We start from the raw sequence: 23,196 nt of genomic DNA, 5'->3' as shown, positions 1-23,196 counted from the left end.
ATATATAACTTTCTAAAAAGTTTAGGTTTAGATAATTTATGAAAACCAAGTTCATTGGATCCAGGCAGTTATTTCCCTCAGAGCAATTCCATTTTGGGATGTCTGTCAAAATGCTGTTTGTCTACAATCAGAAGCATCCCAAATGTAAGGAAGGAAGATCAAACATAATAAACTGCAGATTTGGGGATCCCTTGATTTTCCGATGGGCAGCTTGGATAGAGTTCAGTTTTCTTATTCACAGATGAGGTTTTCTGCTTTCTTGACCTTGGGAGAAGTAATCCTATAAAGGTGAAATAATTGTATATTAAAAATAGTGTACTTAAACATTAATGAATATTTCATTAGGAACTTATGAAGTTGGGCTTCCTTTTCTCCAGAAAGCAAGGTAGTACAGACAGGAAGTGAAGGAAAGCCAAGAAATTTTGGGAATTGTCGGTGTGTCACAGAGGTCGTGCGTAACTAATTGATTTTAGGTTCAGAAAGATATTTTGAACAGAAGAAAACCTCAAGCACATTACAGACCTCTTAAGTTTCCTTTCCATGTGTGATTACAAGAAATGGGCTAACTTCTTTGAGTTTTGCTTATTGAACCTCAAGACAATTTCTCACTTCCAAAACTGATCAAAAAGCTTTAAAATCGGCGGCTGGTGAGATGGCTCAGTGGTTAAGAGCACTGATTGCTCTTCCAGAGGTCATGAGTTCAAATCCCAGCAACCACATGGTGGCTCACAACCATCTGTAATGATATCTAATACCCTCTTGTGGGGTGTCTGAAGACAGCTACAGTGTACTTATTACATATAATAAATAAATAAAAATTAAAAAAAAAAAAAAAAGCTTTAAAATCAGTATTAGCTTTGTTCTTTATGTTGGGGAAAAAAGTTCTCTATGAAGGAATTATTTTCTTTAGGAAATGGGTTATTTAATAGCTGCAGGAAGGTATAAATATTAAATAGGATTTTTTTCCTATTTAAAAGGAACATGGTTCCTCCTTCCATGAAGTAGTAACTGATGTCCTAGTAGTAGTCTGTGAGAGAACTATCACTCTTCTATGATAGCTGTAGGGAAAGGCTGCCCCCAAAATCCCTTCTCAGCCCGCTTCATTATGGATTTTTGAAACATTTAACATATGAGGGAGACCATTCAGCTTAACAGTGTACAGACAGGTGTGAGTAAAAGCCTTATTCTCCTGGAGCAGCAGATTCTTGAGCTACAGGGAATAATTTCTCACATTAGGCCTGCTCTGAGTGGCGCTTACAGCCTTGAAATGACTTTGCCTTCTGATGTCCTAGGGCCTGTGGATGTTCTAATGTCTGAGAAGCAGGTCAGGTTATATTCAACCTAGCCTTCTGCTTAGTTGTCTTGAATATTTAAATGTATTAAAACAGACCGAACTGAACCGAACCAAACCGAACCAACCAAACCAAACCAAACCAAACCAAACCAAACCAAACCAAACCAAACCCTATCAGAGTTACAGCCAAAGTTCAGGTATCTTAACAGCAAAACCAAGTGGATTAAGGACATAGATAGTGGCAGTGTGCTGTTTGGAAAGGGTGCTGCCAGTCTGTGACTGCACTGGTTTCATCCCATCCTAGATTACAACTACAGCCAATTAAATCCTTCAGGAGAAATGCCACTTTGAACTTTGGTGAGGTTAGCACTGGTATTTTCTTCTGAAAAAAATGTTAGTGTTCAGATTGTAAAGGAACCCTGAATGCCTATAGTTCAAAGATGTTGCCGCAGAGAACGGCCAAGGGGAGAGGCTGATATTTGTGCAGGTTTAAGAATTGGGATTAAAAAAAAAATTCTTTACTATTACAGGAAGCGTCTGGTGGTTAAGGCTGAGTCTCATGGAGGGCTTTCTGAGAGACAGTGAGACCATGTGCCTGCCTTGACCATTCCTACCACCTGCATCTATTCATGGCAGCCTGGGAAAGGGGCCAAGTTGATAGATGGTAGACATTTTTGTGAATGAACATATTTGTTTTCCTGCAGAATTTTCAACTGTTCCCCAATGTTTTATAATATTGCAACGCTTGTGTGCGCTCGTGTTGTGTGCATGTGCACACACACACACACACACACACACACACACACTGTCATACTTATTTGAATTTAGCTAGTTCAGACTACATGGATGCAATGAACAATCCCCCTTCCCACTGACTGTTGGACATTTTTCTGGACCAGCTGTAGAGAGAGTTTGCAAGTGCCCACAACTATTCCTGGAGAGCAGGATAACTAATCTGACCCAGATTGATAAGGGAGACCTACTTTTAGGGATTGAGCTGCTGGGCCAACCTCCTGAAGGCCTTTCAGAAGTCTCCCCTGCCTGCAGCACCTTCCTTACCTCCCTGGCTTGAGAACCTTCAGCTCTAAAGACAAGGCTGCAGTGGTTCAGAGGTGGAGCCAGGGCCTAGAGATGCAGCTCCTGAGAGGGACAGGACAGCCAAGAGCTTGGGTGGCTAGTGGGGTGCTGAAAAACAGTGGGTGCACAGGAATTAAGACACAGTGGTTGGAGGCGTGAGGTTGCTCCAGTCTGAGGTGTCAGGACTGGAAACCTGCCCCCCCTAAAAATCTTTCAAATTAAATGGGCTGCAGCAACCACAGCCTGCTCAATAGAATCCCCATAGTAAATGGGACATTTGTGTGAAAGTGCTTTGAAAATGTAGTGTTCCTCCCACCTACAAAATTCTTCATTTTGGTAAATGTTACCTCCAATCCTGTCATGTTCAGAGTGAATATCTACTACAAGTGTTTTTCCTGGTGGCTTTGGAAAACTTTTGTAGTCAGTTTTAGGGGAGGTTGAGGCACGTTCACATTTGGAATCTAGAAAGAAAAGATGTACCTTTCAGGCAAATTGTTAGAAAGGGAGAGAGTAGATGTAAAAAGGGTCTGAAATTAATTGTGCTCTGGACTTTGGCCTCTGGGAAATTACCAAAGGTTTGGAATACTTGAATGAAAAAAGATTCGGTTGTTTTGCCTCCAGGAAGGAGCTTTCATCCTTCTTTTTTACCTGTGGAACTTAAGCCCTCAGGAGGCGAATACTAGTTGCAGACTTCCTAGGCAGCTGATTTGCCTTTACCCTTTTTGCTAGGATTCTGACTTAGGACCCCACCCTCACCCCTACCCTCACCCCAAAAAAGAAAGAAAGAAAAGAAAAGAAAGCAAAGCAAGACAGAAAAAAGCCAAGTGATCTTCTCCTGCAATCCTGCATGCACTGTCCCAGTGGTGAAGACTGAAGGGGACAGGCTGGGGTTATAAACAGGGAAACTGCCTCCAGAGGAAAAGTGTTGAGTTCATTCATATCTAAAACATAGTAGCATGTGTCTTATAGAGAAAAGTATTTGGAATGAAGTGAAATTAGTCCTTCCCCTTAATTCTTACAGTTTAAATACTATATCTACTTTATTGCTTAAGGTAGTCTAGGCTCTGAGAGTGGTATAGGGTGATGCTTCAGCTTGCCACAATTTAGCATTACAGCCAGGGTCAACTCTAGTCTGTGTTTTCAAATCCCTTAATGTCCTATGAAAAAGCCACCCTGAAGGGAGAAACAGTCACCATTTCAACAGTTACATGGGGCGTGGGCATCCATGGTGTTAAAGCTTTCTCTTTGTGACAAGGATAAAATTGTGTTTTTATCAGTAAAATAAGCTGATATAACTTACAGTGCTATACAGGAAGCAGATGTCTGCCTTGGCAAATTGCCACATTATATCCCTACACCAAGCATTGACTACACTTAAATAATTAGTTGCTAATTAATGAGATCCAAAAATAAGTTGTCAAAATAGAAGAAGGGGGTAGACTTTTTAAGTTACTAAGGGCCTAGATTTTAAATCTATTTCAAACAGGAGCAGGAATTAGTATTTTCTAAGACCATTAATTAGTAGCTTTCAGGTGGTATCTCTTGGCACTTGAGTGTTTCTCCATTGTGATGAATTCTGGGAGGGTGAGTTGCATTGTTAAAATGTTGCCTTAAGGGGTACCCAAAAACTGCATAAAATTCAGTTTTACAAAGGAACTTCAGTGACTTGTTGGTACTCACCAGGAACCTTCTATCTTGATGGGATGCTGTCTGGTTCCTTTGTGTGTTATATTCCCATTTTGCATTTTAAACTTAGTAAACTGTCCCAACTCAGCTAATAAAACTGTAAATCAGTTTTGGAGGAGAAGATTGTGGTATCTGAATTGGGTGCTTTGATTAAGGATTCCTGGTAAAATTTTTAGCTTTTATAGAATTAGCCAGTTTTCAATGAAACATTTAGCATAGAAGAAGATGTATGTAGCTAGCTCAAGGATGTTTAAAACTCAAGACACAGCAGAGTTAGAAGTCATGCGGTCCCTGATGTGAACCTTTATTTACCCAGTAAGCATTTGTCTTTATATTAGTTCTTGAGAAGATAGAAGTCTACTCCTGATGAGGCTTCCAGTCTAGAGGAAGCAGGGAGATGTATGTTTAGCAAAGATTTCTTAAACACAGTTCTTTATCATTACTGTTGGAGTCAGGATAGGTTCTATGAGCTGTGAATTCAGTGTTCTGGAATACACTTCATTCATTCTATACCTACGAATATAATTGAGGTCCTCTCATGGATACATGCATAGTGATGAACAAATATAAATGTGTAGAGCAGCTATTTGGAAGCTGCAGTAACATTGACAATTAGTGCTTCAAATACAGGCTCTTAGATGCTATTGTCCATGACAGATGCATTGTGTTCAGAAATAGAACTGGAAAATCAGATCTCTTAGCATATAGTAATCTGGGTAGAAATGGTTATTCAGGGAAACTCTTGGAGTAGGAGGGATATGGATTGGCTTCAATCGTTCTTATGGTATGCTTGGCCTTTGTTTTGATTTTGGAGACAATGTGTCGCTGTATAGCTCTGGATGGCCTGGAACTCTGTTTGTAGACCAGGCTGACTAGTAACTCACAGGAACTTTCCTGCTTCTGCTGGAATTGAAGTTGGGCACCACACCCAGCCCATTCCCAGCCTTGCGGTACACTTTAAAATGTCGTCTAAAGGTGGGTGCAGGTTGAGGAAGGAATATTGAGAGTTTGAGCCGAGGCTGGGCTGTATAGTAAGACCTCATTTTAAACAATAAAATCAATTTGGAGAGAACTATCCTGAGATTTTTTTTTTAAATGTTACTGTCAGTGTTACTGTGCATGTGGAGTTCAGAAGACTTGGGGGAGAAGATTCACCTCCTTACATCTTGTAGTATCCAGGAATCAAAATCAGGTTGTAAGGCTTCACTCATTGAACTGTCTCTGAGTTTTTCTTAGAAACACAAGCAACAATGGAAATTTTCTCTTTAGATGTTTTTATCCAGGCTCATAGAAGAGTTTTAGAGGGTCTGTGGTCCCTTGGAAATTAAGTGTATATGCCTGGAGTAAAGGATATTTTTGTTTTGTTTTGTTTTCTTCTTAAAAAGCAGAGGGCTTCTGTTGTCCTTTCTGAACTCAGAGTGAGTACAGGTTGGCCAAGGTTGCGCTGGACAGCTCCTGGGGCAGCTTTTGGTAGGCTGTGAGTGCTGTCCAATCCCTGCTGTTTTCTTTTTGTTTTTCATTGTGTTCTCTGAATATACTTCTCAATTCAGAGTGGGCCTTACAGTTGGTAAGTACATCTTGTTTCTTTTTATTCTACAAAACACTGGTTTAGAGTGAATGACAATAGACATTCTAGGAAAAGATGGAAGTCAGGGATAGCCAGTGCCTTAGTGTTGTATGGTCAGCCCCTGTCTCTGAAGCCATAACTGAATGGCTTGAATTCCTGGTCAACAGGCATCTGGTGTACACAAAAGAACGTGAGTTAAAGCTGACTAAACAAACATCCTCTGGCATTTGCACTTTTGCCAGTTAAAGAGCTTCTTATTTTCTTTCACTAATCGCTCTTTTGATTGGACACTGTGGCGTCTGCTACACGTAGACAAATGAGCAGATGAGTAGACAGAGGACACACCTACCTTGGGGGTCGCAATCTAGAGAACTTGAAGAAAATATGCCGGAGAGTGAACTTTTCATCTTCGTATTCTTTGTAGGTATAAGTAGTCTGTAAAAGAATGTGCTAGTGTGAAGATTGATGAATGATTAGTTGGGGCTGTTGTCCTCTGAGTGAAGCTGGTGAAGGACAGATGACTTGACTGTGCCTGTAGTTGAGTTTTCATATTCTGGATGTGATCCCAGCCTTTGTTACCCTCACTTTTTGTCTGACTTTTGTGGTGGAATGGAGGGATGTTTTGTATTATCTTTGTTTAGGAAATTAACCCTAATGAATTAATGTTTTCCTTTTCAGAAAACGTAAAGAACACAGTTTGTCTGGATGCTTTTAGGTTAAGAAGCGCATGGCAATCCAGTGTCTTATGAAAGAAGTAGGAATCATTGTCTACTGGCTGAGTTATCCCAGACTCAGGGCTCTGGGTGGGCCCGCTACTTGCTTTTTAAAATGTCTAATTAGTAATTACAAACTTTCTTTTGACTTAGAAGTTCTCTTAGTGTCCCTTCCTATAAAGTTGACCACCCAAAGAGAAACGAACAGGAATGGCTTAAAGAGCAATGTGACACTTGGGTTTTATACTGTAGACAATTGAAAATTGAAGTATTTAGAATTTATTGTTTCTCAATCTGTGTGTCAAACCCTTTTGGCACACCTCTGTCTCCAAGAATTTTGACAATAGGATTCATAGCAGCATAATTACATCTATGAGGTAGCAACTAAAATGATTTTATGGTTGGGGACCACAACATAATGGACTGCATTGAAAGGTCTCAGCATTAGGAAGGTTCAGAACGACTGGTCTAGATCATTTGATAACAAAAGCTCTGGAGGAACTGGGAAACTTGTACATTATGAGCTGTTCTGTTTTCCTTTGCAGATAGCAAAGGGTGGGGTCACTTAAGGAATATGAAAACTCAGCTCTATGAAATACAGCTATGAAATATTTTTGCCACATAAACCTTTGGAGAAATGTCCATTCAGGTTTTGCTAAACCTTTAGGTTCTCCTCAGGTAGAAGACATAGAGGGCTTTTGGGTAAAGGTTTCTTCTGCCATTTTGGGAATTTGATGGCACTGTGGTGTTTTCTAGGGATTCCTTCGAGAAACAAGCTGAAGTAATGAGAAGACATTATGGAGGCCCAGTCCCACAGCTCTACAACCACTGAGAGGAAGAAAGCTGAAAATTCCATTGGGAAATGTCCAACAAGAACAGATGTCAGTGAGAAGGCTGTGGCCTCAAGTACCACTTCGAATGGTGAGTGGCCTCAAAACTCTCAGCAGCTAAGTTGCAATCATTGCTGTGTTCTGTGCATCCCCTGAACTGAACATCTGTGCTTGGACCGGTGATTCTATGGGAGGTTCACATGGGTCAGCTGATGGTGTGTGGGGTGGGCAGACTTTAGTAATCTCTGTCTTGGCATTCAAACTGCTTGATTTCCTCAGAGTCTACTTAGAGACATAAATTGGGATAGGTTATTTATAAAAAGAACTTCTTCTTTTGGCATTTTGGAAATCATCTTGATTGGCCTGGTAAGAATTTAAAATGCTTTGCATTTCACATGGAAAGTCTATAGTAGTCAAAATAATACAGAAGTTGTCGATTTGTGGCAGTGTTTCTCCCGCCCCAAATTTAAAGTTGTCTACTGGAAAGGATTTTTCAAACTCAAGAGTTGAAGTTTTAAGTCCTTCTTAAGTTCATGAACTTCATTGTTGGTTTTGTAAATTTAATTCATTTAATTGATTTCAGAGATAGCACAGAAGCAACACTTATCTTTACACTTTAAGCAAAGTTTTAAGAGATATTTTAGTTCAAGCATAGAGTACTGAATATAGGATCCAGTCTCACTCCTCTAGGAAAACCATGCTGGAGGGTTGTAGTGACATTCTCTTCCATTCTAGGCTTTCCCACAAGGTAGGCCATTAATGTCTTTGATTTTTGTAGATTTCTGGCGTGCCTCCTCTCTCTGGATTCCACTCTGCTTTTCTATGTACCCTTTGGAAGGATAAGTTGGCCCACTGTCCTAGTTCTGCTCCTGCATGACCTGGCTCACTGATCTGTCCAAGCTGACCTTCTGGCTCCTTCTCTGTGGTTTTATAATTCATATGCTCAAAGGAAGATTTTACTAGGTTGACTTACTATTGTTTTACATGTGCAGTTGAAGAGTAAGCTTGATTTGGAAGCTAACTATGGCCCAGAACCTTCAGCTCCGAGGACAGGTGCTCCCGAGGAGTCTGGCTGCTGCTCTGTGCCATCCGTGTGTTGTCTAGCTTTGCATCAGCTCTGCAGCCTGTTTTTCAGGGTTTTGACATAGCTCCATACTGTTCCAGGGGGAGGAATCTAGCTGTCAGTCTTGTAGGCCAATAAGTCCGGGTTTTCATTGATCTCTAGGGAGATATATTTATGTCTGAGTTAAAAAAAATGGCTTCACTTTACTTGTATGTGTGTAAAAATTTGTCAGTATTGCTCGCTTTATTTGTGGTTTTTAAACCCAGGACTCAAGCTTACTTAACATGGTCTGAATATCTGTATCTTGTTTTCTAGTGTTAAAAAAAGCATATTCTATTTCAAAAACATGCTTCTTTGGGTTCTTTGTTTTTCTGGAGTTTATAAACATTAGGCTAATTTATTGTTCTATAAGTAGGAACAATATGTAAAGTGCTAGTTATTTGGTGGTTTTAATACTAATCTTATAAGAATAAGCACTTTATATGCATTAAGCTTCACAAAAACACCAATATTGTTAATCTTCAAGGTATATGAGTGAGGATGTGAGTGTGCAGCCATATATGTGGGTGTTTCCTAGTGCAAAGAGAGTGCAGGTTGGTAGAGGATGCTGTTGCACCATGTGGACTGTTAGAAGCCACTGTCCTGTGAGTCCCAAGAGTGTCTTCAGTGGTCTTCATGTGGAAGATGCCTATGCCTCTGTGGATCTTGCTTCCACACTGAGACACATATTCCACGGCTTCTCCATTGCTTCTCAGCTTGTCATCAGTCAGTCTGTGACACAAGTTCTCCTCATAATCATGTCGAGGGTGACTGGAACATTACTAACCTGAACCCAGTGGTTACCTGGAGGCCTGGAGGCCTGGAGGCCTGGAGCAAAAGCTAGCCAGAGAAAGGACAGTCTTAAAGCTAGTCCTATACTTGGCATACTCACAGACCTGTTTGCTAAGCCACTCACACTCTTGCCTTCCTAACCTGATCAGCCTGTGCCCTTGGGGCCCACAGCCTGTCTAAACGTGCATGAGTTCTGTCCTGCACGGATATAAAACTCACTAGTCACGTTTGCGGGGCACATGTCTGAATGAGATCTGTCTCAGAGTAGCTTTTTAGAATTCCTGATCATCTAAGGAATTCATTGCTTTTCATTTGGGGGACAATAGGAAACTCAATGAAACAACAACAACAAAATGGAAATATTTTTTCTAAAACTGGATTTCCATCTAATAGACTGACTCCAGGAAAACATAATAAACAATAAAAAAGAAAGGTCATTGAAGCCAAGCATGACTCCCGTTTGTAATCCCTGCATTTGGTAGGCTGAGGCAGGAGAATTGTGAATTTGAGGTCTGCTTGTTCTATGTAGTGACAAAACAGAAAAGTATCCTTTTTCCTTTGCTCATGTGAATGCTAATAACTACAGTGATCTTTTCCTATAGAGATCTGCAGTTTTCATCTAACTAGGTTAGAATCTCTTTACTGTACCATGATTGTGGGTAAGGGTTGATGGCTGGGATCACAGTCTCTGTACTGCTAGTTCTCTCCCTGCTCGATCAGTGGATGGACTTTCATCCTGTGCTGCTTGAGTTAGAGCTTTTGGCAGGCAGCCTTGCAAAGCTTGGTGCTCTGTGTGTGTTGGTCTATGGTAGATATTATTGTGGTTGTTGTCTGTCCACTCATCATTCTGTCTATCCACCTACCCCTTTCTCTATAGTTTAGAAGTGCCTAAATACCTACACTGAAATCATTCACAAAAATTGGAATCATTAATAGGGGGCACAGTGACTGTACCTATTTATAGAGGTTATGCTTGGCTTAAAATTGCTCTGACATTGAGCTTATAACTAGACAGTTAAAGGATTTAGCTCAGATATCAGGATGTATGGTTTGAACCAAATAAATGTAAAGTATATTTTAGATTCTATCCATTTTGTGATTAAAAGTAAATAAACAGGAAAGTTTTGTTATTGGCAAAGCTATTGGTTAAGTTTACTTAATTAACCTTTCCAGTCATTATGTGGTATAATTTGTTCTTGATTGTGAAAATCCCAGCCAAACCACGCACATTCCACTGCGTGTTCTTACAGGTCTGTTTTCTTGCTTTTCTCAATTGAGTATCTGCTCCTAGAATTTTGTCTAAACACACATAAAGACACAGTCAAAATGTATGGTTCAAAAACCTTGAAGAACATTGTAAGTAAACATTTGCTACATGAGATTGAAATTTAAAATAACATGAGTGAAAATTGTGCTCTAAATCTCGTGTTGGGGAAAAGAAATCAAGTCAAATTAGATTTGTGTAGCATTTCAGGATGTGCATGGGAAGCCTCCAGTGATCTCTGCACACTAACCGTGTTGTGTGCATAGTTTCATAGCTGTGTGCAAACATCAGCTTTAAGCATTTAGTGCTATTCATGAGATGCAAGTGACACAGGCGATGGCATTTAGTCTTCTGAATGTTTTTTAAGTGCAATTGTGGCTTAAGAGATTATTCTTGACGTCTAACAGGATGGCTTTCATATAGAAAGCATGTATTTAGAGATATTAGACCTCACATTGGCTTGAGGGTGTCCAAGCCTGTTAATAAGGTAAGCCCTCGGTAAATGCTTTAATACTCTCTGTCTTTGCATGATTCATTGCTTCCTAAGCTACACATTGTACTCTCTAAGTAATGAGTTTTAAGTACGCATTTCTTTTGCTCTACATGTCCTAATTAACCTATAAAACTTCTGTATGATTTGAATATTTAATTTAAAATATTTTGCCTCATTTTTGGACCGTGAGTTTTTCTTTTTTAATAGTCCCTTGATAACCTATCCCCGTATTACCTGCTACTTTGCTTCAAGAAAACATGGTAGCACCCACCTTTAATTTCAGCACCCGGAAGGCAGAGGCAGGCACATCTTAGTGCATTAGAAAGCAGCTTGGTCTACATAATGAGTTTCAGGCCGGCCAGGGCTACATAGTGAGACCTTGTCTCAAGAAGGAGAGTGTCAAACTTATTGGAAGCGATCTGGGCTATGGTTTTGAGTTTGTCTTAATTAGTGAGATATTTTCTAAGTTGATAAAAAGCAGAAGTTCACCCAGTGGTGATGAGGTGGGAAACAAAAGTTGATAGGTTAATTGCTGGGCATCCTCTGTGCTTTTGGTTTTTTTCTTTTGCTTAAGTCTTTGAGGTTTATGCTTTCAAACTGTCCAGCACATAGGCATTAATATACGTGATGTCTGTTGGATTTATGACTAGGATTGCCACGGCTTGTCCTTGTGTTGAGAGCTTGAAATACATTGTTGCTCTCCACCATACCTTCTTGTCACCTTGAAGTTTTCTCAGTGTGAGAGTCTGTATATGAGTAGGCAGCTAGTTTACTCCAGATAGACGTTAGTATTTTGAGTTTTAGATTTCTTAACCTTTTTTTGCTTCCCACATTACACTTCTTGGCACATGTAAGATGGATAAGAGGGACTTCCAGGAACTTTTCATTTTATATTATAGGGTTCTTTTGAGCACATGCAGGGTTTGGATCTGAAAGCATGGGTCGAATTTTTGTGATGCCAAGTGCTAGTTGTGTCTCTTAGCGTCTGGGTTTCCTCATCTACTTAGCATGGTAATAATTCCTTCTCCTTTTTAAGGACTTATCTGGAGAAGTTCTTTCATTCCACCATGTTGGCTCCAGGGATTAAACTCATCTCATCAGTCCTGGCAGCAAGAGCCTTTATCCTCGGATCCACCTCACTTACCTAGGGTTTCAGAAGAGAGGGAAAATGTTTGGCAAAATTAATGATCCCAGCAGATTTGTAAGTCACAAATCTAACCAAACCTGCTCATCTTGAGGAAGGATGAATCAAAGAGCAAAGTAACAAAGGAGCAAAGGTCTTTGCCCTCTTTCTGAAAGTCTCCCTAACTCAGAACGGAGGAAAGATAGTGGTTTTGTTAGAATATAATTTTGAGGAGATTCATTTGGATTTCTTAACTCTTGAAAACATGCTGTGCTTATTCTTCGTGTTGCATTGGAAGCAGCATGAGTGTTTTGTTTCTCCTCATTGTTTTTTGGGGTGAGGCATCCCTTTCTGAATGTCATGCCAGCTTACAATGTGGCTTGCACTGTATTAATGACATTTTATTTATTTTACTTGAGAACTTTTTTTTTAAAGCCAGCTAAATGGTGATGAATAATCTTCTCATAGCTACTCTGTCTTACACTCCAGTCTACTATTCCCTGAGCTACTCTGGCTTCCATATTAGTTAACTATGTTGTCCAGGCCAGAAGCCTTGCTGTCATCTTTTGACTACCCTCCCAGGCTCATTCTCCCATTAGATTTCCCTCTGGTCATTCACCCATTTTCCTGCAGCTCACCATACTACATTCCATCCTTTCTCTCCTCACTGTCCCATGCCGATTCTAGTGCCCTTCTGTTCACCACCTTGGACTTCCTATGCTCTGCACATGCTCCTGGCGGATTAACAGTGTTGTGGTTCTTGCTGTTAAGTCCCTGATCTGCAGTCTTCAGTGACTCATAGCTGCCTACAGGATGAAACTCAGAGCCATTAACTTAATGTGTAGATATCTTCTAAAATCTGACAGCAGCCTGACTCTGATCTGCTCATTGATTAAGTGCAAGGGCTCCTTGCTTTGTTCATGTACTTCTCCACAGACTGAGCGTTCTGCTAATATCGCCATGTGTTGGCTGTCAGTGTGTAAGTGTATGTTCTTAGTCTTGCCGTGTATTTTTTGTCCTCTTGGAAACTGCATAATACTTTTAAAATTTTAATATCTTTATTATCTTAATCAACTTTCTATGTTAGAATGGTTTTAGGCTCATTAAAAACTTGAGCAGGTCCCTTGTCTTTCTCTTCTTACTAATATTTTGTATTATGTATTTTCAGAAATGATGAATTAACTAAAATCTGTAGTTTACATTGGGGTTCACAAGAGCATGAGAGAGGGAAGGGATCAAAAGTGACTGAGAGGTTTCAATCCTGAATGCTTGCAGGAAAGATAAAATACACTTAGCCATAAAAAGTAGGTTTTGATAAATGCATACAGTACCATTGCAGTACCTGTAGAATAGTATCACGGTCCTAAAAATACTGAGTTCTATGCGTGTATCCTTCCTCTTTTTCTTAACACTTTAAGTTTTCATTCAACTTTTGTAGAATAGCACCTCCACAGCTTGCCTCAGTGCAGTGTTTATGGCCAAGAAGACCTTAGCACATGGGGATAATCCTGGGAAGTCATTTCCTGCCAGACCTGCAGAGAGGAGACAGGGAGCATGTATGTGAGGACACTTAATAATTACGTGTACCTTAAAGCCAAAGTTTAAACTTTAGCTGTGCCAGAAAAGTGTCATGGTGTCTTGGACTAGGGCTACATGCTTTCTGACTGCCACTGTGGGTATGTAAATATTTCTCTGGTAGTAACTGACTAGGTATAATTTGGCAGGATTTAATTCATTGATAAATTTTATCTCAATTCTTTCAATGTAGTAATGAAGTAATGTCGTATCATTTGTTAGTAATCTAGCAATGGCTAAATTTTAATCTGATTTGGTGAATCAGCCAGTATTTGCTGCATTCACTCCAGATGTGTGGTCACGAAGTCCTAAACTAGCAGGTCAGTGGATAGTGGCAACCAAGGTCAGAGAATTCTCCTTTAAGTTGCTGGTACCGATGCTGCCCAATATTTAATGAATGAAATGCTCATTTGTAAATACTCAATGAGAATATCAGATGGAATCTAATTTTGTACTGAGATGCTACAGTAAAAACAATACTGAGATCTTGAATTTCAGTATTCAATTTCTTCTAAAAAAAAAAAAAGCAACTTCTAGACAGTCAGGTTGATTGACAGCCGATAACACCGCCATCTTGCCTAGTTCTGGCATCTTTGTAAAATAAAGAACATGGCATGTGTCTGCTCTCGGAAAGTCCCTAGGTTGCCTGTGATTGCTGTGGTCAAGTGGTGTGAGCATTTCATAATGCAGAAACACGCTGGTCAGAGTGAGAAACAACCACCAAATAGTGGAAGCTCAAGGGGCAGGAGGCCAATTGTGGGAGGAAAACACCCTCTGGGCGGTGGCTTGTAGCCTGCCACCTCCCAGTAGTCTGTCCCTGCACCCAGGCAGGGGTGGTTTCATTTCCCAGAAGCTTGCAGGAGGCAGGGTGGTGCTATACAATCCCATTATGTGCACAGATGTACTTCCAAACACACCTGCTTCTGCCTACCCCTATTCCCTTCATTCTTCTGTGGTAAAAATAACTCCTCCTGGTGATCTCATCTATGACTTTGGGCAGATCCAGGTAATCTAACCACGACTGCAGTCAAGGCATAGTAGTGTTCCCTCTTTTAAATTTGAACATATTTGGACTTAAAAGTCAGCTTCCTAGTTAATGCATTCGATGGAGTCACCGGCAGTGACGGGAAGGGCAGAAACTGAAGTAGTTCTTGGAGAGTGTCTTTCTTTCACTTTTTTTTTTTTTAACAAAGTTGTCTTTTAGGCCTGTGTGTAAAGTTTACTCTTTCTAATTCTTTTCACATTTAATTCTAACAGAGCTAAGAAGTTACTGCAAACTGCTGTGAAACACACTTCCTAGCATCTGTCAGCTTGATTTTTTTTTTTTTGACAATGCAGACAAAGTTATTTTGGACCAATTTAAAGTTGCATTTTATGTTTGAAAACTACTGGTAGCCATATTGATAAGGACTTTTTGTTGGTTTTGTTACTGTGAATTATTTGCATGAGAAAATCTTAATATTTAACACAGCTACAACCTAGGGGAAAAATAGACAAGTCCTTGCTAAGTCAGAAGACTAATGTGTTCCCTCTCCGTTTTCCTGCGCCCACCACTTCTTTATTTCTGGAAGCTTCCTTTTCTCCTTTGCTTTTATAGATAGGACTTCATCACAGGTAGGCAAATTTTTATATAAAGTTATCCCTTCGCCTGCAATTTTTTTCCTATCCTGCACTCCCCCCTTCCTCTTCTTGGTCTCTCTCTTCTTTCTTCTTTTTCCCCTTTAGCTGTAGAAAGTTGAGTTCCATCCTAATTATGAAATCTTCGGAGACCATTCCCACATGGTTCTGTAAATGGTAGCTCCATCCCTGTTCTTTTCATCTCTCTCAGCTCTCCAGCTTGACAGCTGAAAAGGTCTGACTGTGCCACACAATGGTTTGATTGGTTTCTCTGGGGGAGACTTTCCCCTGCCTCATCATCCGCCAGGCAGGTGGACCAGAAAGTCTCTTGATTCTTTTGTTGCCTCTCAAAGTCCGAGGTCTTTGACTGAATAAATCCGCCGTCATGGGATAATTTGCTAAAAGGAGACTGTGAGATGCCAGAGAAAAGCCTCCTGACTTGGGTGCCGCATTAATGAAATAACGGAGCCTTGGCGTTTGCAATTGAAAAATCACTAGGAATGCAATGGGTGGAGATGGGCCTCTTTTATTTCCCATAATAAACTTTGAATTCTACCAATGAAAGCATGCCTATTGTTTTGCAGGCCTGCAGGCCTAAGTGTGTGCGCATTTGTACCCATGTTTAAGAGGGCAGCTCTGCCCGACTTTGTCGGGGTGCTGTGTCTACTTAGTCACTAGATTATTACCAGTGGATAGAAAGAATTCCATGTGACAGAGCTAAGGCTGAGTTAACACAGGACGAAAAGTAATTTACAGATAGGCTGTCCCCAGCCATCTTTGTAGCTCCTGATAAGGTTTCATTTCAGAATGGATAGGCGACATTTCCACTTACGGGCCCATTCTGCGACATCTGTGATAACAGCTTCTGGATCCTAATTGAAATTGGTTTCAAAATGGATTTTCACTTTTCTCTGTCGTTGGAAAATATTGAATGGACTCAGAGCTGCCACAGAGAACCCTAGACCTCGGAAAATGGAGCAGGAAGCTAGGCTCATCTTTCATAACAGTGCCGATGATATGACAGTTTTGTTATCTGTCTTATTAATGAAATCATTGATCACTGATGAGGGAGCTAATAAACTACATTCCACTAGCATCTCTGAAGCTCAATTAGACTGTATTACAAACAAGGGTGGGAGAGGAGCAAACATCAGTGGGCTCCACGTAGTAAGGATCAGTTAAGTTTTCATTTCCTCAGTAAGTGTTTCAGATTCAGATAGCAGCTCAAGTGTAGAAATTTGTATAAACCAACATTATAGTCAAGAGCTTTCTTTTTGACTCATGCCGAATTATTAAACAATTCATTAAGTAAAAAATTTAAGATAGAACAAAATTGATTTTAAAAATAGTACTGTTTTCATGAAATAAAATCTTTAAATAGAAACGGAAGTTCTTAACATATAACACGGGTTTTGAGATGGGAGAAATGGCAAAACACCTTTCCCCAGGACACCTCCTCCACAGGAGAGCTTGAGGGATAGTCCTCCCTAGATGTATTATTGGTTAAGACGATGAAGCCCAAGGGTTCATAACCTAGGCTCTTTGAAAGAAAAGTAGCTTATCATCCCTTCCTCTCTTAAAGCACTCTGAGAGTCCTAGTCAGAGGGAATTAGGCTTGGATTTAATGAGGGCACTCCATTGTTTGGGCTTGGGCAGCCCTGGAATGTCTGTCCTGAAGGAGGGAAGGGATGCTGGTGACTTCTCGAGTTTCACAGTGGGTTTCACTCCTAGGTGTTTCTCCTTTCTCTGTGCCAGTGAGGATCAATGCAGCCCATCCCAGCTTGAAAGAGGATCTGTGATCAAAGGCATCAATGATGTCACTGATCTCCAGTGATTGATTAGGACCAGAAGTTCTAGAGAATTCGGGATTTTCTTAGAATTTCAAATTCATTTGTGTCTCTATCATTAGGCTCACTTAGGATTACTAGCATTTAACTAGCAAAATTGTTTAAAGTGGACGACAGAGCTATGCCTGTGGCCCCGCCACTGTGTTTAAGCTTATGGAAACTATGATCACATTTAATAAGCAACATTTTTTTTAAATATACTGTTAATAAATAGTGTGTCTGTGAGTTGGCTCAAGGAACTTGGAATCCTGTATGTGATTGGAAGCCATTTGGGAGTGAAGACCTTGTCTCTAAACAAATGTTTAGATAGGTACATGCTAAGATTGGAAGGTTTTTATTGATTTTTGACATTTAAGTGTTTCATATGCAGATTTTAAAATCCGCTGAGTTATTTTTGTGGGAACTGCCTAACATTTCCCGTCTGCCTTTTGAGAGGTTAGCGTCTTTCTTTGCATGACTATGTTTACAAATAAAACTAGATGCATCTGCTGCTGAGAGGAGACATGTACAGTAGGGGAGGATGCCACTCGGAAGGGAGCACGGAGAGAGCATGAGGTCTCAGTGGAACTGTTCACAACTGCATTGTAGCCCTGGTTTAGCTCCACCTACAGCAGACACTGAAACCAGAGGGGCAGGGGCTGTTTTGGAAAGCATTGAGCCCTGAGAAAGAAGAGAGAAGTGAGAACGGAGAATGTTCACTATTATTACGGTTAATGCTGCCTTCCAGGGTTCGCTGTAGGCTGTCAAGGGTTCTTGGTACATGCTTGCTTATGACAGTGTTTTTTGTTTGTTTGTTTGTTTTTAAACAGAAACCTTTTAATTCAAACAGGGTTGAAAAGTGTGTTTCTAGTCCAGTTCTGTGAGGAGAACAGAGCGAAAGTGGGCCTGGGAGAGAAAATGATGTGGTCCTTAAGTATGAACCTGCCATTGTTGTGTGAGACTCCCTTTGGTGGAATAGCTTTTACTCTACCAGTGGTCATAAAATCCTTGGTTTAGATCTTTGCCTGTATATCAAAAGATCATTTCAAGAACAGAACAGTGACATAGAATCGTGGACTTTGAACAATGTAAGTACTTCCTGGTAATATAGGTCTGTGCTCTTTAGTTGAAGATATTTTTCCAAGCATCTAGGAACCAGAAGATAGATCGTGGCTCATTTCATATTAAGTTTCAAGCCAAATCTGTCACACACAAAAAAAAAACAGAAAACAAAACAACAGCCAAACTAATATGCCTAGGATTATTTTCATATCCTGGCAAGTTTGAGAACAGTAGAAAAGTTGGTTTCCTGGGGCTCCAGCAGTGACTCAGCTTTCAGAGCACTCATTCCTCCTGTAGAGGACTCAAGTTAGGTTCCCAGCACACATGTGGCTCACAGACATCTGCAATTCCAATTCTAGGAGATCCAGTACCCTGTTCTGACCTTCGTGGCCATGCATGTGGTAGACATGCAGTCGTGCAGGCAAAACCCTCATACACATAAATAAAATAAATAAATAAATAAATAAATAATTTCTTTTCCTATAAACGTCAACAGCAGTTCCTGTGTAGGCTAACGGTGTTTTATAAATAGAGTTTACTTAGCAAAAACCATATGCATGCCCAGTAAAATAATCTTACATTTATTTATATTTTGATTTATAGAAAACATGTGCCCTTGACAAAGCCTTGGGCTTTTTTCCACAATTAAGAAGAATCAAACTTGAAAAAAAAATAGCTACCATCTTAATAGGAAACTTTTTCACATAAATTTAAAGCATTGTCTTTGATCTATTTTACACAAAATCAGAATGTCCATTAGTTTGTCCCATAAAGTGGGTGGGGGGAATTCAAAGTGAAAAAGACGTGTATAAATTTATCTGCCTATCTGTCTGTTCATCCATCATCTCTTTCTCTTGTCTGCCTGCATTCATATGCACATCAGCATAGTTACTGATTGAGTATTGGACAAATGCAGAGTTAAAGAGGCTGCGTACTGTGTGAGCCTGGTGGTGTGCAGTGGTATAGCGGAATTGCTTGTTCTTCTTGGGACTCCTTGGGTTTACCATGAAACTCCTTTTTATAAAGGTTTATCTTTATTGTTTTAAAATTATGTATATGTGTGTATGTGTGGGTATGTGTATATGTGTGCCTTTGTGTGTGTATGTGTGTGCCTGTGTGTAGCTATATATATGTGTGTGCCTGTGTGTAGGCATATGTATATGTGTGCCTGTGTGTAGGTGTGTGTGTGTGTGCCTGTGTGCATTTGTATGTGTGTGCCTGTGTCTAGGTATATGTATGTGTGTGCCTGTGTGTAGGTATGTGTATGTGTGTGCCTGTGTGTAGGTATGTGTATGTGTGTGCCTGTGTCTAGGTATATGTATGTGTGTGCTTATGTGTAGGTATGTGTATGTGTGTGTCTGTGTGTAGCTATGTATATGTGAGTGCAGTGGTCATGGAGTCCAGAAAATGTCCCAGATTCCTTGGAGCTGGAGATACAGCTTAGTCACCTGACAGGGGTACTGAGAAGTGAATTTGAGTCCTTTAGAAGACCAATACAGATGCTTAACCTCCGAGCATTTCTCCAGCTCATTTTCCTTCTTACTTCTAATGATTGAACTGAGGGCAGGAATAAAATAATTATTAAATATGGAAACATCAGAAAGGAATGCTTGGGTATATTAGTAATGCAAGTACCAATTATACATAAAATTATATGTTAGTGTGGTTTTGTATTTTATTATAACTTGGAGGATTTTCATTTTAGAAGTGAGAGATTATATGTGCTTATAGAACCAAAAAAGAATGGTTAACCGTTTACAGAAATTCTGTTTCATGCACTCTTAGGCTTTTGTGTCTTAGAAGGCTCAACTTCTTTAGTCATGAACAAGTACTATTGACCTAGGCAGCAGCAGCCTAACAACTGATATGTTAGGTATGTCTGAGAAGTGAGCCATTTTTACAGCACAAAGATTACATGAACCATCCTGGAAGTTTACAGACAGGCCTCAAATATTGGAGGAATCCTTTGGAACCCTCTCCCCCTTTCTTTAACCTCCTGGGACCTTAAAGAGTTTTATGACCTAATATTTAGTGAAGGCACTGGGTATGAATAGATAAGGAAAATACTGTTTGAGTGATCAGGAATGCTCTTTGAACACCTGTGAGAAGGCAGCCTCCCAGATTTTAGGGAGCATGAGGTTGAACCTTACTTCTGTGCAGTGTTACAGTGGTGTAACCCTGCTAACTTTGAGGAGACTCATTATTAAAAATGTAAGAGATTCATACTTGGACATCACTTACCTCTAAAAATGAAGGACCTGGTCACATAGATGAAAAGAACTCTTTGCCTCCAACCTTCTGTTTCAGTGACATTCACTTTAATTCTAAAGGAATTTAGAAGAATATAGAATAGCAGGAATGATGTCAGCGATGTAAGAGCTGGTTGAGAAGAACAAATTAATAAAATTCCAGTTTAAAGAGATATTTTAGAATTCTCTGTAAATTGAACAGTATAAACCCCATGTATAGGCCCAACTCAGGTTGAAAATCACATAGGTTTTTATTTGGGACAAAACAGATCATCACATTGTTAAATCAAACAATTTGGGTGTTTTGAAAGCTAATTTCTAGATGTTAGTTTTAGGTACCAATCCACAGAGATTTCCTCCAGTTGTGTCTGCTGTGTAGATGATTACAGTAGTGTGGTTGCTCACACCTGGGAGTTGTATGTTTCTTTGTAGCCCTGGTGTCATCTTTTACTGACCTGGCATCCTGTACTCATCTTCCTGGTGTCTGCTTGTGGGCCTAGAAGGGTTGGTAACTTTGTGTGACAGAGACTTTCAGCCCTGGTCCCTATTCTAAAACCTGTGAACATCTTCACAGACCATTTTGATTTGGTGTCTGGTCTTTTGCAGTTACACTTAATTATATCTTTTTTTTATAGCCTTTGCAAACTTTTGTGTTTTTAGTTTCTTTAAACTTTTGCAGTGAAAAAAGGAAACCAAGAATGCAATAAAGTTTGATCACTACCCCTAAACTGTGACCCTCTGAAGTAACTTTTGTTTCTGTTTAACCCTTAAGCACGAATTCATAGGCAAAGAGTGGATAACATTGTAGCTGAACAGTTAGGCATCAATGGTTGTACAGCAGGGGAGAGACCCCACAGTCACTCCTCACAGGGACACCAGCAGCACTAGTCATCATGAGGCAGTTAGTATTCACAGAAAGCCTTTCTGTGAGATAGGGAACCTACAGAGATCTGAGAAGGACACTATGCCTCTCTTCATCCCGGCAGCCAGGCACCTGTTCATTGTAGAATGATGTGTTGCTCATAGTGTTCTTCAGTTTCCTTTAACATAAACTTAGTTTATTATATCGAAGGAATTCTAACTCTTTGGGAAATTTAACAAATTCGTAAAGAGAAGTGTGAATGTGTTCTGGAATCTCACCATTAGAATATAACGTTTGTTCCTCCTTTTGTTTATTTATAGTGTCATTTTCCACTTACTTTCTGTCTGCCTTCAGATAAACAAATGCAGGAAACATTTTTCCATGTCATGTACCAATCTCCAGTTTGCTCATAAAGACTAGGAGAGTCTTTGATTATATGTTCTTTTCCCCCCATCAGTGAATAATGACGGGGTGAAAAATCATTCTCAACAAATCTCTTGTTTTTTGAGTACACTTGACTGAATTAGCCTCAAGAAATGTATCAGCTTACATTTCCATTCAGCTGTTTATGCGAATGAACATTTTTAGACATTCCAACATCAGCGAACTATCTTTTAACAAGATATGAATGGTTAAAACTTCAACTGTTCATTAAGGTTTTAATTGAAGTATGGTATACAAAAGCATGTTCTGTAAAAGTGAGCAGGTTGATGCCTTTTCCCAAAGTGAGTACACAGTGAAGACCATGGCCAGGAAAAGAGAGAAACACTGGCTTTTGATTCATCTGAATACTGGTGGCCATTTGCAAGCTTTTCAGTGCTTGCTTGCTAGAGACCTAACCCAGGCTTTCAGGGACATGCCTTTTGGTAGACCTGACATGTCTTTTTTGGGTGTGGACTGAAGAATGGAATAACTACATCCTCATGTATGTGCACATTTAGCTTAATATATGCCACTGAACAGTTGTCTTGAGTGGGTCTGTACCCTGGCTGCTCATCTTTGTCAATATTACTTTTAAAATTTTTTTTTAATTTTAGCCCTTCTGTTGTCCATACAGAGCTAACCAGGTGTGGTTTTAATTTGTCCCTGAGGAGTAAAGGACTTAGTCACCCTTTAAAACCATTAGTGGCTATGTAGATATTCTTTTTGTGAAATGGCTGTTGAAATCTGCACAGGTGGATGGATAATAGGTAGACGGATAGATGAGAGATAGATCATAGCTCCTTGGGATATTTTTAACCAGGTGTTCTATCCCTGGTGAAATAAATATGACCTTTATCTGATACTGCCTTTATATATCATTTTACTACTTTTTTCTGAATTATTTTATTCTGTTGATCGATCTGTCCGCTATTTTGTCAGTACTGTACTCTCTCACATATTGTGTATGGAATACATTTTGTTTGCAGGTGTGCATTTATCTTCTGTTATTTTCTCCTTTCAGATTGTTCATGGCTGTAACTTAGCTGAATTTTAGAAACACCGCTTTAGAATCACGTTTATGAACCTATACATATGGTAAAAGTATATGAATAGCTGTGATCAGTGTCAGCAATAGTTGCTGTGTCTGTGAAGAGTAAAAGATAATAAGGTAAAGAGGGCTCAACTACGCATATTATTGAAAGAATAGTGTTTGGAACATGTCTGAGTCAATATTAGCATGTATTAAGTCTAGGGGTGTGTGCCTAGATGCTAGAGATACTTTCTAAAGCAGTCACGAATCCAAGGTACCTCTGAGATTTTATTGGGTCGATAGTAAGCGTCTATAGGCTTTATTACAATATGGTGACTACAGGAACTTGCTGTTTTCTGCCACATGTGCATGCAGTTGCTTTTTTCCTAGGCAGGTATCAGACCCACACAAATGCCTACTGCCTTTGGTGCCAACCATCTGCCTTCATCTTCACAAGACTGTATGTATTCATTTTTAAATGTCACTTGGGCTAGAGAGGTGGCTCAGCGGTTAAGAGCACTGGTTGCTCTTCCAGAGGTCTTGAGTTCAATTCCCAGCAACCACATAATGGCTCACAACCATCTGTAATGGGATCTTATGCCCTCTTCTGG

The 23,196-nt window shown here is 39.9% G+C and overlaps 1 protein-coding gene across 1 annotated transcript in view; it reads left to right on the top strand.

Annotated features, from left to right (window-relative positions):
- Gli3 (GLI family zinc finger 3) overlaps positions 1–23,196 on the top strand; it is a 269,599-nt gene that overhangs the window by 7,352 nt on the left and 239,051 nt on the right. Inside the window, exon 2 of the mRNA XM_028769905.1 lies at positions 7,094–7,258. Coding sequence (XP_028625738.1) covers positions 7,135–7,258 — 124 coding nt within the window. The 5' untranslated portion in view covers positions 7,094–7,134. The remainder of the gene's footprint in view (positions 1–7,093; positions 7,259–23,196) is intronic.

The sequence above is a fragment of the Grammomys surdaster genome, unplaced genomic scaffold (assembly GCF_004785775.1).
Source record: "Grammomys surdaster isolate TR1022 unplaced genomic scaffold, NIH_TR_1.0 194, whole genome shotgun sequence".
NCBI lineage: Eukaryota > Metazoa > Chordata > Mammalia > Rodentia > Muridae > Grammomys > Grammomys surdaster.
The sequence above is the reverse complement of the archived record's forward strand: the minus strand, read 5'-3'. Positions and strand labels throughout refer to the sequence as shown.